At 39.9% G+C, this 18778-nt stretch overlaps 1 protein-coding gene across 1 annotated transcript in view; it reads left to right on the top strand.

The window, feature by feature from the left end:
• Positions 1 to 16841, top strand: part of LOC144234734 (protein kinase C-binding protein NELL1-like) — a 472018-nt gene extending 455177 nt beyond the window's left edge. Inside the window, exons 6-8 of the mRNA XM_077768054.1 lie at positions 11853 to 12029; positions 14812 to 15036; positions 16439 to 16841. Coding sequence (XP_077624180.1) covers positions 11853 to 12029; positions 14812 to 15036; positions 16439 to 16489 — 453 coding nt within the window. The 3' untranslated portion in view covers positions 16490 to 16841. The remainder of the gene's footprint in view (positions 1 to 11852; positions 12030 to 14811; positions 15037 to 16438) is intronic.
• Positions 16842 to 18778: the final 1937 nt, after the last annotated feature.

Raw genomic sequence — 18778 nt, 5'->3', positions numbered from 1 at the left:
TTCCCCTTCTTCTCCCCCATGGTCCTCTGTTAAGTTCCTCCTAATCCACCTATACATGCAAACATATGGTATCTGTCCTCTGCCTGACTTATTTCGATCAGCAGAAGACCCTCAAGTTCCATCCACGTTGCTACAAATGGCCAGATTTCATTCTTTCTCATTGCCATGTAGGATTCCATTGTATAGATGAACCATATCTTCTTGATCCATTCGTCTGTTGATGGACACTTAGGCTCTTTCCATGTTTTGGCTATTGTTGAGAGTGCTGCTATGAACACTGGGGTACATGTACCCCTACGCATCAACACTCCTGTGTCCCTTGGGTAAATTCCTAGCAGTGCTATTGCTGGGTCATAAGGGAGTACTATGGTTAATTTTTTGAGGAACCTCCACACTGTTTTCCAGAGTGGCTACACCAGTTTACATTCCCACCAGCAGCGTAGGAGGGTGCCCGTTTCTCCATATCCTCACCAGCATCTAGAGTCTCCTGATTTGTTCATTTGAGCCACTCTGACTGGCGTGAGGTAGTATCTCAGTGTGATTTAGATTTATGTTTCCCTAATGTTGAGGTATGCTGATGTGTCTGTTGGCCACTGGATGTCCTCTTTGAAGAAGTGTGTGTTCATGTCTCCTGCCCATTTGTTCATTGGATTATTTGTTTTTCAGGTGTGGAGTTTGGTGAGCACCTTACAGATTTTGGATACTAGCCCTTTATCTGATACGCCATTGCAACTATCTTTTCCCATTCCGTCGGTTGCCTATTAGTTTTATGGATTGTTTCCTTTGCCATGCAGAAGCTTTCAATCTTGATGAGGCCCCANCTAGTTTTGAGAAGAATGCTGGTGCAATTTTGATTGGGATTGCATTGAAGGTGTGGATTGTTTTGAGTAGTCATGACATTTTAACAATATTTATTCTTCTGATCCATGAGCATGGGATGTTTTTCCATTTCTTTGTGTCGTCGTCAATTTCCTTCCTAAGTTTTCTATAGTTTTCATCATACAGATCTCTTATAACTTTGGTTAGGTTTATTCCGAGGTATTTTATGGTTTTGTATGCAATTGTGAATGGGNCTCAGTTTTTCCCCATTGAGGACGATGTTAGCTGAAGGCTTCTCATAGACGGCTTTTATGATGTTTAAGTAAGTTCCTNCTGCATCCGTATTCATCAAGGATATTGGCCTGTAGTTCTCTTTTTTTTGCTAGGTTTCTGTCTGGCTTGGGAATCAAAGTGATACTGGCTTCGTAAACTGGGTCTGTAAGTTTTCCTTTGATTTCTATTTTTTTGGAATAGCTTAAGAAGAACGGGTAGTAACTCTGATTTAGATGTCTGGTGGAATTCNTCTGCTCTGATTTTTATTATTTCTCTTCTCCTACTGGGTTTGTGGTGCTCTTGTTGCTCTCCTTCTAGTTCCTTTAGGTGCGCTGTTAGATTTTGTACTTGTGCTTTTTCTAATTTCTTAGAAATAGGGCTGGAGTGCAATATACTTTCCTCTTAGGACTGCCTTTGCTGCATCCCATAGAGTTTGGATTGTTGTATTTTCATTTTCATTTGTTTCCATATATTTTTAAATTTCTTCTTTGATTGCCTGATTGGCCCATTCGTTCTTTAGTAGGGTGTTCTTTAACCTCCATATTTTTGAAGGTTTCCCAGTCTTTCTCCTGTGGTTGATTTCACATTTCATAGCATTGTGATCTGAAAGTGTACATGGTTTGATCTCAATTCTTTTATATTTATTGAGAGCTGCTTTATGTCCCAGTATGTGATCTATCTTGGAGAATGTGCCATGCACACTTGAGAAGAAAGTGAATTCTATGGCCTCAAGATGTAGAGTTCTATATATATCTGTCAAATCTATCTGGTCCAATGTGTCATTCAAGTCCATTGTTTCTTTAGTGATTTTTCTGTCTAGTTGATCTGTCTATTGCTGTGAATGGAGTATTAAAGTCCCCTGCTATTAGCACATTCTTGTCCATAAGATTGTTTATGTTTGTCATTAAGTATTTTATGTATTTGGGTGCTCCCATATTCAGTGCACAGACATTTGTAATTGTTAGCTCTTCCTGATGGATGGACTCTGTAATTATTATATAATGCCCTTCTTCATCCCTTGTTACTGTCTTTAAAGTCCGGTTTGTCTGATATAAGTATAGCTACTCCAGCTTTCTTTTGACTTCCAGTAGCATGAAATATATTTCTCCATCCCCTTACTTTCAATCTGAAGGTGTCCTCAGGTCTAAAATGAGTTTCTTGTAGACAGCAAACAGATGGATTTTGAGTTTTTATCCATTCTACTACCCTATGTCTTTTGATTGGAGCATTTAGTCCATTTACATTCAGTGTTATTATTGAAAAATGTGGGTTTAGAGTCATCGTGTTCTTTGTAGGATTCATGCTTGTGGTGATGTCTCTGGTATCTTACGTTCCTTGCAACATTTCCCTCAAAGAGTTCCCCTCAAGATTCTTGTAGGGCTGGTTTAGTGGTGATGAATTCTTTCCATTTTTGTTTATTTGGAAAGACTTTTATCTCTCCTTCTATTCTGAAGGACAGGCTTGCAGGATAGAGGATTCTTGGCTGCATATTTTTTCTGTTCATCACATTGACGATTTCCCGCCATTCCTTTCTGGCCTGCCAAGTTCCGGTAGATAGGTCTGTAACCACTCTGATAGGTTTCCCTTTGTATGTTAGGGCCCTTTTCTCCCTAGCTGCTTTCAGAATTCTCTCTTTGTCCTTGTATTTTGCCAGTTTCATTATGATGTGTTGTGCAGAAGATTGATTCAAGTTATATCTGAAGGGAGTTCTCTGTCCCTCTTGGATTTCAATGTCTGTTTCTTTCCCCAGATTGGGAAGTCTCTGCTATAATCTGATCAAGGACTCCTTCAGCACCTTTCCCTCTCTCTTCCTCTTCTGAAATTCCTATGAAATGAATATTGTTCTGTTTGATTGTATCGCTCAGCTCTCGAACTCTCCTTTCGTGTTCCTGGATCAGTTTATCTCTTTTTCTCAGTTTCCTCTTTTTGAGAATTGTGTCTTCTGAGTCACCCCTTCTCCTTTCTGCCTCTTCAGTCTGTGCATTGGATGCTTCCATTTTATTATGCATCTCATTTATAGCATTTTTAAATCCATCGCAACTATTTTTAAGCTCCATAGTCTTTGTAGCAATAGTTTCTCTGATGTCTTCCATCCCTTTTTCAAGCCCAGTGATTAATTTTATGACTATTGTTCTAAATTCTTGTTCAATTATGTTGATTATATCTGTTTCAAACAATCCTTTAGCTGTAATTTCTTCCTGGAATTTCTTTAGAGGAGTGTTCTTCCGTTTCATCATTTTTGCTAGCTTTCTGTCTCTTGTTAGTTTTAAAAGCTTGTTATGCACTCCACACCTGTGAATACTGCTGTATTAAAGAAGGATGTTTGACTGACCAGGGCATGTCCATTCAGGAAGTGTTCTTTGAATGGTGTTTTTTCGTCTCTCTTGTTAAGACTTTGGTAATTTTATTTCCCTACTCGTAGTGGTGTTTGGGATTCTCCACCCTGTGTACTTTGGCTTGTTTCTTGAAGTAGCCCTGGAAAACGGACAGACAAACACACAGGGAACAAAGACACACAGATGCACAGACAATTCCAACAAACATGGAAACCGAAAGGGAAAAAGAAAAAAAAGAAAAGAGGGAGGAAAAATAAATAATAAAAATTAAAAAGAGGAAAAGAAAAGAACCCAAAAGTCTAAAAGCATAAAACCAGAATTCCCAGCTACAAATAAAGAGCTGGGTGTATGCTGATGGAAGGGCATATACAAAGAGAAATGACAGGGCAAGGAGGAAACAAAATTGGACGATGACCAGACAGAGAGATTAAGAGGTTTCATTCAGAGAGAGAAAGAGGAGAATATGGTTAGAGGCAAGGAGAAAGAAACGAAGATAATATTACACAGAGAAACTATATAGTCTGATTACTCTAGAGAGAGAGAGAGAGACAGAAAGGTAGCTGTGCAGGTGTAGAATATACATCTAAAGAATGGATTAAATGTGACTGTTTAAGCAAACCAGTGACTAGAGTGCCTAGTCCAGCAGAGGGGAGGTGTACGAGACAGGGAATATATATTTGAATAGAAAGGGTTGATTTAGAATTAATCACGGTAGTGCATCCATATCCATCTTTNACCTCTCTGAGCCTTTTGGACTTCACTGAAAAAAAAAAAAAAAAAAAAAAAAACAGCTCTCTAGCAGGGATGGTCGTGGTTTGGTGTAGGCGGGTCTTAGCCTCCACTGGGTCCTGCAGGTGGCTCCCTGAGGTCCCACCTTGGTGGCTGTGAGGAGAAAAATGTTGGCGCCCCAGTCCCTTCTGGAACCAAGCATTGCAAACACTCTTTTGGGTCTGATCTCCTTGTTCTGCGGGCACAGCCAAGGTATGCCGTGTTCTATGTCCCAAGCCACACCTTGTTTTCAGATCTTAGTCTGCGTGCTTTATTGATACCACACGAAATATAAACCCGCAGGCCAAGTCCTTCCAAGCCGGTTCGGCCGGAGGACCTGCAGAGTGGTTTCAGGCCACGCCGCTTCCTCACTGGAAATCCAGCCAGAGGAGCGGCAGGGTGGAGCAGTTTCTGGCTGTGCAGCTTCCTCTCCAGATTGAGTTGGAAAGCAGAGGTGCAGTTTCTCCTGGCGCTGTCTGGGACCAGGGGTCTAGCTCAAAGTTGGCTCCACAGCTGGAAACTGGGTTACTCTCTGTCATGAGCCTAGGTTTTTTTCTCCAGGGACAGGGACAGTTCTTTGGGCAGTTTCAGCTGCTCTTTCTTTTCCCCTTCACTCACCATGGCTCCTCACAAAGGGGGTCCCCCCTCTCTACAGGTCCTGGCCTGTTTTTATCTTCCCCCGTTCGTGTTCATGCACCTATAAGGCTATTTTCTCAGTGGACTCACTTTTTCCTTCCAAACTCCTGTGAGTCTGTAAGGGTTCCTAGGGCTTCAGGCCTTCTCCGTTTAAGAAATAGGGGTGAGCAAAATGTACTAGCTCCCTTCTTCTCTGCCATCTTGCCCCCTCTTGTGACAGTGATTTTATGCATCTTTAGACCACTTAGTTGATTAAGCCCAGAAAGACTGCTGAATTGCTTTGAACCCATGTTCTCCTAGCATTAACCAGACCACAAAGTGAAAAATGGAGCTCTCTTTAGGCTTGACCTCTAAATCTTATAGCCCAGTTTCTTTAGAGATACCCATCTGTGGCTCTTCCATTCATAAATTTGTCCAGAGCCTTAGGAAGACACCTTTATTTTCTACCTGTGCTACATTGGAAGATAGAGAGGTCTCAGGTTTTTTAGTTTCTAGGAAACTGCAGCAGTTTCATATGAGTGGTCATATTTAATATCGTTGATTATGGGGATGAATAGGCAAATGGATACAGAGTTACATGACATGCCCTTGTAGAGTTATGAACGATATGTTATAGGGACATGGAAAAGGGAAGTATTCTATTCTAGGAGGATGCAGAAAGGAATATGGAGAGATGTCACAGACGAAGTGACCTTTGAGTGAGACCTTCAAAGATGAGAAATTTAGCCAAGTAGAGGTGTGGGGGAAAGTGAATCCCAAGCAGAGGGAACAGCAAGAACAAAGATGCAGAAACATCACATGTGTTAAGGAAAAATGTGAAGTAAGTGGTAAGCTTAGAATATCAGAAAAAAAGAAGATTATGGGAGGAGGATAACTGATAATAAGCCTGGAAAGGTTAGGGACAGAGCCAGACAATGCAATTCAGAGATTATTCTCTGGGCAGCAGAGTATATCATGAGTGACTTCTTGTTTAGGATCGGCATGGCCCAACCAAAGTCTGATGCACAGCCCAGTAGAGGGACTGAGGAGATCCAAACTAAATGGAGAGGTACCACCTAGCCTGAAATAAGGTTCAAAGGAGTAAAGATGAGCACCCGAAGAAGAGTTAGAGAGAGATCACATGAAAGATAACACAGAAATTAAGTCGTGGGTCCTGATGAATGATAATATCAGACACTCAGCCTCTGTGGCCATGTGTGCCCTCATTCTATGGACAGAAAAGAAGCTCCAGAGTGGCATGTTTGGGATTTAGCTGCCCCATTTTCCTGGGTCAAAAGCGTTCAGGTGCCACTGATAAGAGAAAGAACCAGGGTTGCTAGTTAGACGTGTTTACACTCAATAAATGTTAGATAGTACATTTATTCCTACATGTTCACCTACTACTGCAAGTGGAAAATCCATTGGGAGAAAAAGAACAAGCTATGAAGGCCAGATTTCATTTCTGTGCTCCCTGCAGCATTGCTTTGTTGATTTTTTTAGTTGAAGAGTGAATAGCATTCATCCTTTAACTAAATGTAGTAATAAAGACTTGAGGAATACCAGGTATTGCATTTTTCTGGGTATTATAGAGATGGGTAGGGAAATGGAGACCACAAATAACCACTTGCCCTCCACATCATCATAAGGTCACGGCCAAATTGCTGTGGCAACACAGAAGGAGGGTGAAGTGGAGAGGACTTTTGCCATGAGATTGTCTGGAATGCTGACCACTTGACCTGGACTCATATATAAGCCTTTCCTCAGAAATGGAGGAAACCCATGTTAGGGAAACCTAAGAGGTTCATGTGTTTCCTTCAGGCAAGAATAAAGCTCTACCTGCAAAGAGCCCACAATAAAATAACCCTGCCACTCTCCATGTGGCACTCATTCAAAGAGTGAAGAACAGGGATGAATCAGCTTGTGCCTGGGGCCAGGGTAGAGGTTAGCTTTCTGAAATCCTTCAGTTTACTCATAAAAATGCTTTGCTTTGCTCTCTGAACCTAACCAGTGAAATTGTCAATACCTTCCTCTCTGGCGTGTTCCTGATGGAAGGAGTTGCCTGTGTGGGCCATAAGATTGTGCTTCCTTCTCTTTGAAACATGAACAAGTTGGCAAGTTTAGTTCTGCCAACTCTCAAACCCCTCAAACCCCTCAAAACTCTAGGGGTCCTGTCAGGGAACAGGGTCTTCTTTTCTGTTCTCCTCACTTCATACTTCCACTGTGTAGTTGCAAACCCTGGCTTTTCATTGCCAAACCCTGTGGGTTATTCCATGTTAATTCCCCAATGGACTGGGTTACTTTATTTCTCCACCAGAGGTCTCAAACTCTACCTTGCACCAGAATCCTCTGGAGGGTTTGTGAAACTTTGATCACTGACTCTATACCCTAGACTTTCTCCTTCTGTAAGTCTGGGTTTGGGCACAACAATTTGCATTGCTAAATAGTTCCAAGGATATTCTAATGCTGCTTGTCAGAGGGAACACACTTTGAGAACCATGGCCCCAAGAATCCTTCTGATTTGAGTTGTGTGAAGTCCTTTTATCCTACCCTTCAGCCTCCTCATGATACAAGGAAGCAGCATATTGGAAAATCATTGCTATGAATGTCTAGAGTGGGGTCTGGTTCCTGTTTTGTCACTAATTTGCTCTGTGGGAGAAGTGCTTTCCCCTCTCTGGACCTGATTTCTTCTTCATTAAAATGAGGCATTTGGATTGAATGACTGTTAAGAGTTTTACTAGAGAGGTGTTAATTAGAGAGGGCAAACGGACTGGTTGTGTGGTGTAGTCTGAAGCCAAATTAATATTTTGTAAAGACAACTGGATATCACAACACAAAAATTTGTATGTGAAAAGGTAGGATAGATGGGTCTAGAGTACCACTCTGAATTTTACTCTTTATATCAGAGATCAAAAAACATTTTCTATGAAGGGCCAGATGGGCTTCGCATAACTATAAGGATTCTGTCTTACATACTGAACTCCGCCATTAGACTGTGAAAACAGCCAAAGGCAATATGTAAACGAACAAGGGAAGGTGTGTTTTAATAAAACTTTATTTGCAGAAACAGGTGCCTGGCCAAATTTAGACTGTAGGTGTCAGTTTGCCAAACCCCAGGTTATATTATTATTCAATTTACATAAATAATCTAACCTAAGTTCACTTTCTTTTTTAAAAGTGTTTGTTTATTTTGAGAGAGAGAGAGAGAGAGAGTGTATGTGCATGAGTTGGGGAGGGGGCAGCAAGAGAGGGAAAGAGAGAATCCCAAGCAGGCTCTACACTGTCAGCATAGAGCCCAGTGTTGGACTTGATCTCATGAACTGTGAGATGATGACCTGAGCTGAAGTCAAGTGAGACACTTAACCAACTGAGCCACCCAGGCACCTCCACTTTCTTGATTTAAAAGTTTTAAAAGTATGGTAAAAAAGTGATATTCTGCAATCTGGAGTCAATAAATTAATGTGTTGACTATTCAGTAACAAAATGTGTCATTTATAGTATAAAACCTATAACTTTCCCTGGCATAATACGAATAAATTCATTTTTTATTTGATAGGAAAGTATATGTCCCTACTTCTTAAAATTCAGGAGCAATTTAAATGTATAATAGTTAGTCATTGTTTATAGCTGAAATCCATTATAAAACTGCATAAAAGCATTTAGCTTCCACAGCAGAAGGGTAAAAAAAAAATACATCTTTGGCATTGAGATGAGGCTTGTTCTGACCACTCCAGCTGGGATTGAGGTCAAGCTCTGGGAATGACCCCAGTGATCTACCATGAGAAGGATTACTCACCAACCGTGAGCTCAATTTTCTTGCCAAGTTTATATTCTAATGTGGTTGTGTTCTGTTAGCTGAGATTTTGTAATGGCATTCTTATTGAATTAATGGAGCCACCTGTGACATTTTCATTATTAAAAATGATTTTCTTGACAGTTACTCTGTAATTCAAAAGGCAAAATGAACATAGCCATTGTTCTAATATATGTTAGAACCTAAGAGGGGCCTATTTGGCATTTTCACATAATTGATGAGATATGAAATTGCCTTATTTTGCACTAACCCTGGAGGCTATTCTGCTTATTCATTCTTTAAATCCCCACATGCGGAGAGAAACCTGACATTCTGATTGGGCCTTACTGCCTGTGGTACAATAGCCTCTTCTAAAACAATCTGTCCCTGTTTAATGTGGTTTGTGGATAGTGCTTGTGGGTTATGGAGGCCTGGTCCTTCTACACTTGGGGAGAGTAATACTTGGCCTCAGTGGCTAACCTCATCAAATGGTTTTATATGGTAGCTATCATTATTTTCTTTTTAGCTTCTGTTGCTTAAAATAAATCACTAAGGAGTCCTTCTGGGCAGTGGTTACATGAGCAAAATACATAAGTGAGTTACAATAAGGGCCTATTGTTGGAAGAGTCCTAGAATCTGGACAATCCTTTGTCCGGGCTAATTATAATCTCTGACTCAATTCATCTGCTTAACTTGAGTGTCTATGTGTATAATCTGTCATCCCTTGATACTTAGAAAATTATGGTTTCTTGTCATTTTATGCAGTAATAGAGAAAATGCACATGCTTTGAGGAAAAGCGCTCTTCAACCTGTTATGTTATTATATACACAGCCAGCATGTCTCCTTTCTATTCTCCATAAAAAATGTAAAGCATTTAAAGACTCCCACTTCAGCCGACAGTAAGCTTGTCTCCACAAGCCTTGTCCTATTCAACATTGTTATCGATGAAGTAGATGAAGACCCTGATGGCAGGTCCGTCAAGTTTGCAGATGTTACTAAGCTGTGAAGGAGGATAAACTATGGTGGATGACAGAAACAGCATTTAGAAAACATTGTGACAGCCAGGAGAGATGAAATGAATCTAACAAGGTAAAATACAATAAGGATAAATATCAGGTTTTATACTTACTGCCCCCAAACAACTAAGTGTACAAGATGGGGAAAGGGCTTAATGAGGTTTTAGTCTTCATTAAGCTCAATATAAATCAACACCATGACATCACCATAGTAGGTAGGGAAGTAAATATTGAAACCAGGCTACTTTAAATAAAGTATAGTGCTTACAACAGGGTGACCGTGAGTCCCAATTCACTGTGCTGGTCAGAGTGTTCCTGAAGAATTATATTTAGTTCTTTTACTCAGCTACCTCATTTGAGAAATGGAGTGTAAATTGTACTCCACAGAATTATCAAGCCTAAATGCACTGAGATGCCTTGCATGGTAAGTGTCCAACTTCAGATCAGGTCATGATCTCATGGTTCATGGGTTTGAGCCCCTAATTGGGCTCTCTGTTAGCATGGAGCCTGCTTCAGAGCCTTTGTCTCTCTCTCTCTCAAAACTAAACAAACATTAGAAAAACCTTAAAAGACTAAATGTACTAATGCACATAAAAGACAGCACAATGTATGGCACAAAATAAATGTTAAAATGATGGTAGATTATTATATTGGAAATACTTAAACTGTTGAAGAAGACAACTATAACAGTGAAACAGTTATAGTTTTGACTATACAGTAGTTTTGACTAAAACAGTTTTGACTAAACAGTAGTTTTGACTACTCAAAACTAGTGGGAGTAGTCAAAAAATTAGAGATATTTAATCCAGAGAGGAAATGATTCAGTGGAAACATAAATGCTGTCTTCTATGAATGGAAGAGTTGAGAGTGTGGCAGAAGGGATTGGGAGTTCTGTGATTAGCTAGAGTGTGAACAAAGATCAATGGATAGGGTCCAGTTTTTAACATTCAGTTATGAACACAGGTATATATCTTGAATGCCTTCCATAGTGGTGGCTTCCTTGAGACTGGAGAGCTTCAAGCATAGGCTTGATGACGTGTATATGGTTGAACCCTCTATAGAGGGTTCAAGTGTAGGTCCAGGAGGAGTGGTTATGGGTCCTTTAAGGTACCACTGGCCCTGAGATTCTTTGGTTTTTAAATATTCAGCAAAGGAGTCATAACTGTAAAGGGGTCTTATCTTACATGTTCAGCATCTTCATTGTCTGAGGGGAGATGTTACTCTAAGTAACAGGTGTATAATGGGTGCATGCTGCAGATGCACAATATTTTTTTTCTTTATTTCTGAGAGAGAGGGAGAGAGTGAGCACAAGCAAGGGAGGGGCAGAAAGAGAGTGAGAGAGAGAGAGACAGAATCCAAAGCAGGCCCCAGGCTCTGAGCTGTCAGCACAGAGTCCGACATAGGGCTTGAACCCACAGACTGTGAGATCATGACCGAAGCCAAAGTCAGAGGCCTAACCAACCGAGCCATCCAGGTACCCCTGCAAATGTACTGTCTTAATGTTTGAGTGCTGTTGAACTTCAAGTCTTTACAAGTGTTCAGGGCCATTACTCCAGAAATTGTACTGTGCCTATTATTTAGGCAACCGAGGTGGAAGGGGCACCTGATATAGCCCCTTGCAATAAACAGCCTAAAGCCTGTCTTGTAGAAGAAAAATTGTTTTGAACCCAGAAGACTTGATGATGCTCCTTAGAGATCTTTAACTCCATATTAAATAAATCATTTAGCCTCTCTGGGCCTCAGTTAATTCTTCTGTAAAAGGGATAAAGTCGGACTTCCTCCCAGAGTGGAGGCAGAGATAATATTAGAGGAATGCATTTGGTGGTATCATTGTGGACTGGGAAAAATACAGTAGCGTAGTTTTCCCATTAAACAAGTTCTTGAACATATATGCATTTTTAACTGCTTAAATTGTAATTTTACTTATAAATGTGAGTTTTTGTAAACATTTAAGAAAAAAAGAGTTTCAAAGAACATATGACTTTTTAAACTTAGAAATATCTCCATTTTTACGAGCTGCTCTGCAGGCAAGGTCAGGGAAAGACAGACAGTGTGTCTGTGTGTATGTGTGTGAGTGCACATGTGTGCATCTGTTTTAAAGAAAATCAGAGACGGCCAGGGGAGTGCTCTAACTCTAAGAATTCCTTTCTAGTTGCTCTGTTTACAAGGTTTGCCTTATGGCAGTCACCTTGTTTCCCTAATGATGTGACCTCCTTAACCTCGTTTCTAAACAGGACGGAAAGATCTTCTGCCGACGGACAGCTTGTGATTGCCAGAATCCAAGCGTTGACCTTTTCTGTTGCCCAGAGTGTGACACCAGGGTCACAAGTCAATGTTTAGATCAAAATGGACACAAGCTCTATCGAAGCGGAGACAACTGGACTCATAGCTGCCAGCAGTGCCGGTGTCTGGTAGGTCAGCTTAGAAGGTCTTCTCCCTTTACTCCGGAAAGGTTGCAACCTCAGTTGCCTATGGGCTTTAGTTTCTGCTTTTTGTGATCCTATTCAGGGAGCTTGAGTCTTGTGGCTACTATGGGGCATATGCTCTGCCTAAAGACATTCAGATTCTACTATTTAAAACAATATAAAAAGACAGGGTGGGGGGGGGAGGAATGGGTGATACAGGTGATGGGGACTAAGGAGTGTACTTCTGATGAGCAATGGGTGATGTATGGAATAGCTGAATCACTAAACTGTATACCTGAAACTAATTAATATAACAGTGCATGTTAACTACACTGGAATTTAAAACAAAAAACAATATACAAGATAAAAAGAATGTGTTTATGGATCAGATTTAACCCAATTTATGTTAGTTTATACCTGCTACTTTTTGCCAAATCCAGATGAAGAGAAATGTCTGCATGATAGTAAGCTTTCAAAGCCTTGACTGGGACTTGTAGTTTTTAGAGAGCCAAATCTTCAATGTTTTGGGACTAATAAAAGTTTCAATAGGAGAGATAATAGAACATGGTAGAAATATCAGGGATTGAGTCTTTGAGATGTAGAATTCAGTCTTGCTTCTCCCATAGGCTCTGTGTTATTAACTCGGGGAAGTCCTTGCATCGATCATTCTTTCCTTGTACACAAGTGAAATACCTATTTCATAGGACTTTTAGGAAGATGAGAGAATATATGTGAAGTGAAAATACAGTGCTTGACACATAGAAGATACCTAGCATACAATAGTCACTACTGATAACATTTCCTAGATGCTTCAGATGCTAAGCTTTCATATAGAAAAAGTGAACCTAATTGTGAATCTTCATATAAAGATACTAATGATATAATCAGATTTGAGAATGTCCAGAGAAAAGGCTTAATTTCTGGACTTGGTTCTTTCTGTTTCAAATCATACCACACACAAAGTTTTCAAAGGATGCAAAGAGGGGCGCCTGGGTGGCTTAGTCGGTTAAGCGTCCGACTTTCGCTTAGGTCATGATCTCGCGGTTCGTGGGTTCGAGCCCTGCGTCGGGCTCTATGCTGACTGCCAGCTCAGAGCCTGGAGCCTATTTCAGAGTCTGTGTCTCCCTCTCTCTCTGACCCTCCCCTGCTCACGCTCTCTCTCTCTCTCCTAGAAATAAAAAAAAATATTTAAAAAAAAAAGGATGCAAAGACTATTAGGCTCTATAATCATAGTGAATCTTATGTTTTGTCTATGAGGAGGCCATAACCAAGTCTACTTATAATGGAACCTAGTTCTGTAGTTTAACCTTTGCTGAAATTAGTGATTTAATCCATGGATACTGTATGAAAATAAGCATTTAGAGAAATTGTACTGTAAATTTCTCAGATTTTCTAACATCTCGTGGTGAATGTGCAGATCATCTTAATAGAATACATTTTTGTGAATCACCCCTAATACTGAGAAGTCGATTCAGATATATTCAAATGAAAGCCATTTTCTTAATGTTTTATTTATTTCTGAGAGAGAGACACACACACAGCTTGAGCAGGCGAGGGTCAGAGAGAGGAGGAGATACAGAATCTGAAGCAGGCTCTGAGCTAGCTGTCTGTCAGCACAGAGCCCAACGTGGGGCTCGAACCCACAAACTGTGAGATCATGACCTGAGCCGAAGTTGGACACTTAACTGACTGAGCCACCCAGGCGCCCCCATTTTTTTCAAGTTCCCATCCAAGGGCATATAAACCCAATATAACTATAAAATTAGCTTCCATACCAGTCTGGAAAACTGCATTTCTTTTTCAAGAAGCCAGTCATCAGGCACTAGAGGAATCGGGATTAATTTCAGAAAGGAAATTTTCATTGAAGTGTTTCCATGTCCATCCCCAGCCCCTAAGGTTAATATCTCCTGGGAAAACTGAAGATGTTGAACATGTGGCTTAATAATTGAGTATAATGTGAGTCATATTTAAAAAAATATCAATAATATACATGTGCTAGAATGTGCTAGACTCTGTGATATAATGGTGAGCATGACAGACCTGATAGAGCATGAAACTGACCATATCATTAAAACGAGTTTTCATAAATTATAATGAATTTCCATGATAAAAGAAGAGGCTGCGTAGAGAAACAGTTATAGGCAGCTCCACGGAGCCACAGTTGCTAGATCCTGAAGCACATAGAGGCTCCCACCTGCACTGTGATACCTCGCTGCACCTGAGTGATGTTGCTAGCTGAATGTCATGATCAAACCATTCTAAAGGTAGTTCTCTTGATATTTCCCAGTATCAAATTTAAAATAATTGAATGCAGTTTATGATGTTGTTGAAATATTATAGTGCTTCAGGTTCCGCTTTGACCTTAAGAGAAGTTAATTTTTCTTTAGACACTAACGAGCACCTTATCACCTATGTACTTATTTGTTCATTCAGTTAGCATTTTTTTTTTTGACCCAAACTGTGCTAAGCATCAGGGACATAAAGAAAATCTGGAGTTGTACTGACAATAAGAAGGAATATAAGTATGATGATAAAAATAGTTATGGGCTGCCACTGGCACACAGATATGGACCTGCCTCTCTCTCAGGCTGCAGTATAGACAGCCAGTAAAAGTCCTGTGGAGGAGGTGATGGTGGCAGTAGCTCTTCAAGGAGGAAGCACAGTAAACCCATAAAGGTGGAAGTAGAAACATTTAGTGAGGACACTGATGATCATTACTGACCTTTCCCTCCTCGGGAAAACTGTGCGTAAGAACAAAAATGAGCCATTTTTGGCTTTCTCTCTACAGGAAGGAGAGGTGGACTGTTGGCCACTAACCTGCCCCAGTCTGAGCTGTGAGTACACAGCCATGTTGGAAGGGGAGTGTTGTCCCCGCTGTGTCAGTGACCCCTGTCTGGCAGATAACCTCGCCTACGACATCAGAAAGACTTGCCTGGACGCCCATGGCATTTCCAGGCTGAGCGGCGCAGTGTGGACAATGGCCGGATCTCCCTGCACAACTTGCAAATGCAAGGTAATCGGATGTCCTGAGGACAATCAGGCCTTGAACAGTTGTCACAGAGTGCTTGCGGGAGGTTCCAAGGGATGTGATGGAAACACAGGCAGGCATTTCTCGAGGAAGGTTAATATGTCTGAATGGATCAGAGCCACATTGTGTATATAGGTAAATTCCAAATGAACATGGACTAAAATAGTACTCTCTCTCGCCTTTGAAGTACAGAATTGTAACAACTGAAACTAGGCCTAATTATGGCTGAGTTAAGAAAGGGGGAAAAAAGATCTCTTTTTCATGCTGGACAATTTTTATAAGCTCTTTCATGAAGCTGTCATTGTTAGAAAAAAGTGCTCTATGAAGTTGTTTGCTTTAATTATCATAGTGCCTAATGCAGGAACTTGAAGCTCTTGCTGCAGGATTTAATTAATTGTGATTATTTTCCTGTCTTTTTGGAGGAATTCCCATGAGGGATCATCATAGGTCTTTGAAATTAAAAACTGACCCCTGTCTCCCTATGAAGCTTGGGAAGAGCTATGGCTACAGCTGACCTGAAGCTGGGGTTAGGTAGTGTCACACCTCTACCAAAACATCTGTTTAAGATTCTCATGATTAAGCACATTTAAAATATTAGTCTATTTGGTTCTATCAAATTCTGGCTCAGCTTCAGCTCTCAGTGGAAGGCTCCCAAGTCATCTTTTTATGGCTGTTCTAAAGGTGAATTCTTTTCTTTTTTCTGGAAAGTACCATCTTAAGATTCAGCCCCAATAGTAAAAGGCCAATATCAACCTTCACATAGCAAAAGAGCCACCGTCCCAAGTGTACTTTCAAGCCCCAGTAAACTCAGTGACAAGGGGATGCGGAGACCTGTGTTATTTAGCAGTATATCTTTGGGGTTAGATTTGGGATTCATTTAGGGAGATTATCAAGGATATTAACATTAATCACATCTTTAATTTTTAATGAATTTCCATCAATTTATATATCTAAATATGTACTGTCCCCTTCATAGTCACCATTGAGAGACTTTTCTTATAATGCAAACCTTTCGTTCTAGAACCCAGTTTGGAGTTGCCTTCAGGTTCTTCTACTTTTGATTCATTTTGTCAACGACAAATTATCTTTGAGTGGTATATTTTTAAAAACAAATTTAAGTCCAGTGAATAAGTTGTGTGAACACCCTGGAAACAGAGAGGAGGAATCCGAAACATGGTTTGGGAGGTATAAACTTGCACTGCCAGCAGCAGGAGGTACTCCTATGTCCTTCCTTCCTCTCCTTACCTCCTCTAGCATTTTTCTGGTATTTTTTCAGTAGCATTCATGGAGTTTATCTCAAAATGGAGATGGTCATATTAGATATGAAAATGCACACTGATTTATATCCTCTGTCTCAGTTGGCTAACACTTTTGTCTTGATGTACAGAATGGAAGTGTCTGCTGTTCCGTGGATTTGGAGTGTCTTCATAATAACTGAAGTATTTAAAATGGACTCATCATTGCAGGAGAAAAATGGACGGAATGACCATCCAGCATGGTGAAGAAAAGAAATTGGTGTTTTTTTTGTTTTTACCACAGACAGTTACCAAAGTCTCCATCTGAGGAAGGTGTTTGGGGGTTGCCTTTTGGATCTATCACTTTGTTCATTCCTGCTAACCTAGTCTAGGTGACCTACAGTGCAGTGCATTTAAGTCTATGGTTGTTATAAGAAGTTTCCCGTGTTGTAAATCACTTTTCCCTTATCAAATCATTTGCAAATACATTTAAATGATCTCGTGGTAAATGTTGTTGTATTTTTTGGTTTATTTTGTGTACTAACATAATAGAGACTTGGCTCTTTTTATTTATTTTTTTCTTGATTTTTGGATCAAATTCTACAAATAAAGTTGCCTGTTGTGATTTTGTCCCATCCACAGCATAAAGACCTCCGTGAAATGTTTTGATGAATATATGTATTCAGTTTAACTGCATCATACTTACATTTCAGACGATGCTCAGTTTAAATACTGTTAAAAGAACTTTCTACTCTCTCTTGCAAACAAAGTAAAACAAAAGCTTAAGTCACAATTTAGAAGTAGCAATACTTACCATCTTTCCAGGCACTGAAAGAGAAAGAGTCTAAGTTATTGATAACATACAAGGGACTTGCATACCTATTAATTTATCATCCTAACACAGGTGAATGATATCATTCCTATATTACAGAATATAAATTAATGGTTCCTGGGCATTTAGTTTGTTCAGTTGATTTATACCATGTTGGGACTGGTGGCCAGCAATCCTAATGCCTGTCCAGTGCTATTTTCTTCTAGACCACACCACCTCTCAGATGGTGGAAGATAGATACACTCTTAAGAAAATTTATTTGTATGCTCAATAGTTACTTTAGAACAGTGAATATTTTCATTTGAGCCACCACCATATTTTCAAGAGTTGGCAGTTCTTGAGTGGTACAAAATGAATAAAATGTGTAAAAAACATTTTATCTCAACTGAGAATTTAAACTTACATTGTAGTTTCAGGTAAATCATATGATAGTGGTTTATAATATCTAAGGCACTTGAATTCACTATTATTCTGAATCAAGTTGTGTCATAAAATTTTATTCACTTTCCCAGTATCAGAAAAGATATTAAGTCATTCATGCTAACAATATTTTAAATCCCCCAAAATAATAAAATTATTCATTAAAAATGGCAAGCTCAGATTACCATTGTTCATTGGTATTTGCCAGAGATTCTACTCAATATCATCAAATATTTTGGGGAAGATGCAGTTCACTACATGAAATTAATTTCATGTGCTAAATTATGTCAGCGTACTTTAAATACTGTCTTTGACGCCTACTGCTAAAATGTGGTAAGTTAGAAAATGTCTCTACTTTAACTCCTTAAATGCATTCATGGAATGAAGAACTTGAAAATGATTCCTTTAAAAACAGGGGTACCTCAGCTGAATATCTGACTTCAGTTCAAGTCATGATCTCGTAGTTCATGAGTTCGAGCCCTGCAATGGGCTCTGTGCTAACAGCTCAGAGCCTGGAGCCTGCTGTGGATTCTGTCTCCCTGCCCTTTCCCTTGCTTGCCCTCTGTTTCTCTCTCTCAAAAATAAAAAATATTTATGACTCAGTATTAAAAAACAAAATCTTAAGGGGCACCTGGATGTCTCAGTCAGTTGAGCATCCAACTTTGGCTCAGGTCATGATCTTGCAGTTTCTGAGTTCAAGCCCTGCATCAGGCTCTCTGCTGACAGCTCAGAGCCTGGAGCCTACTTTAGATTCTGTGTGTCTCTCTTTCTGCCCCACACCTGATGGTTCTCTGTCTTTCTCAAAAATAATTCATTAACAAAAAAATGTTAAAAAATTAATTTTCTTTGGAAAAACAAAGACATTTACAAGAATCACTCATAACTATATAAAAGTCAGTGTTGGCAAACTAAAATCCTGGTCCTAAATCTGCTTCTATACTTCACTGGAACACAGCAGGGCCCATTCATTAATATATTCTCTACTGCTGAAGAGGCAGAATGGTAGAACTGGGTAGTTCCAACAGAGACTGCGTGGCTCACATGGTCTTGCCCTCTACAGAAAAAGCTCACCAATTTCTGATAAAGAAAATGACTAACACTGCTGTTTGTTTATTTTAGAATGTGCTCCCATTTTTTCCAAGGTATTTTCAAAATTTCACCATTGTCTTTGAATTTGTATATGTTTATACTTTACTGCAGAGCCATCAGTGTTGATGTCTCATCCTAAAATAGGTGTTTT

Source organism: Crocuta crocuta, unplaced genomic scaffold (assembly GCF_008692635.1).
Source record: "Crocuta crocuta isolate KB4526 unplaced genomic scaffold, BGI_CrCroc_1.0 scaffold371, whole genome shotgun sequence".
Taxonomy (NCBI): domain Eukaryota; kingdom Metazoa; phylum Chordata; class Mammalia; order Carnivora; family Hyaenidae; genus Crocuta; species Crocuta crocuta.
The sequence above is the reverse complement of the archived record's forward strand: the minus strand, read 5'-3'. Positions and strand labels throughout refer to the sequence as shown.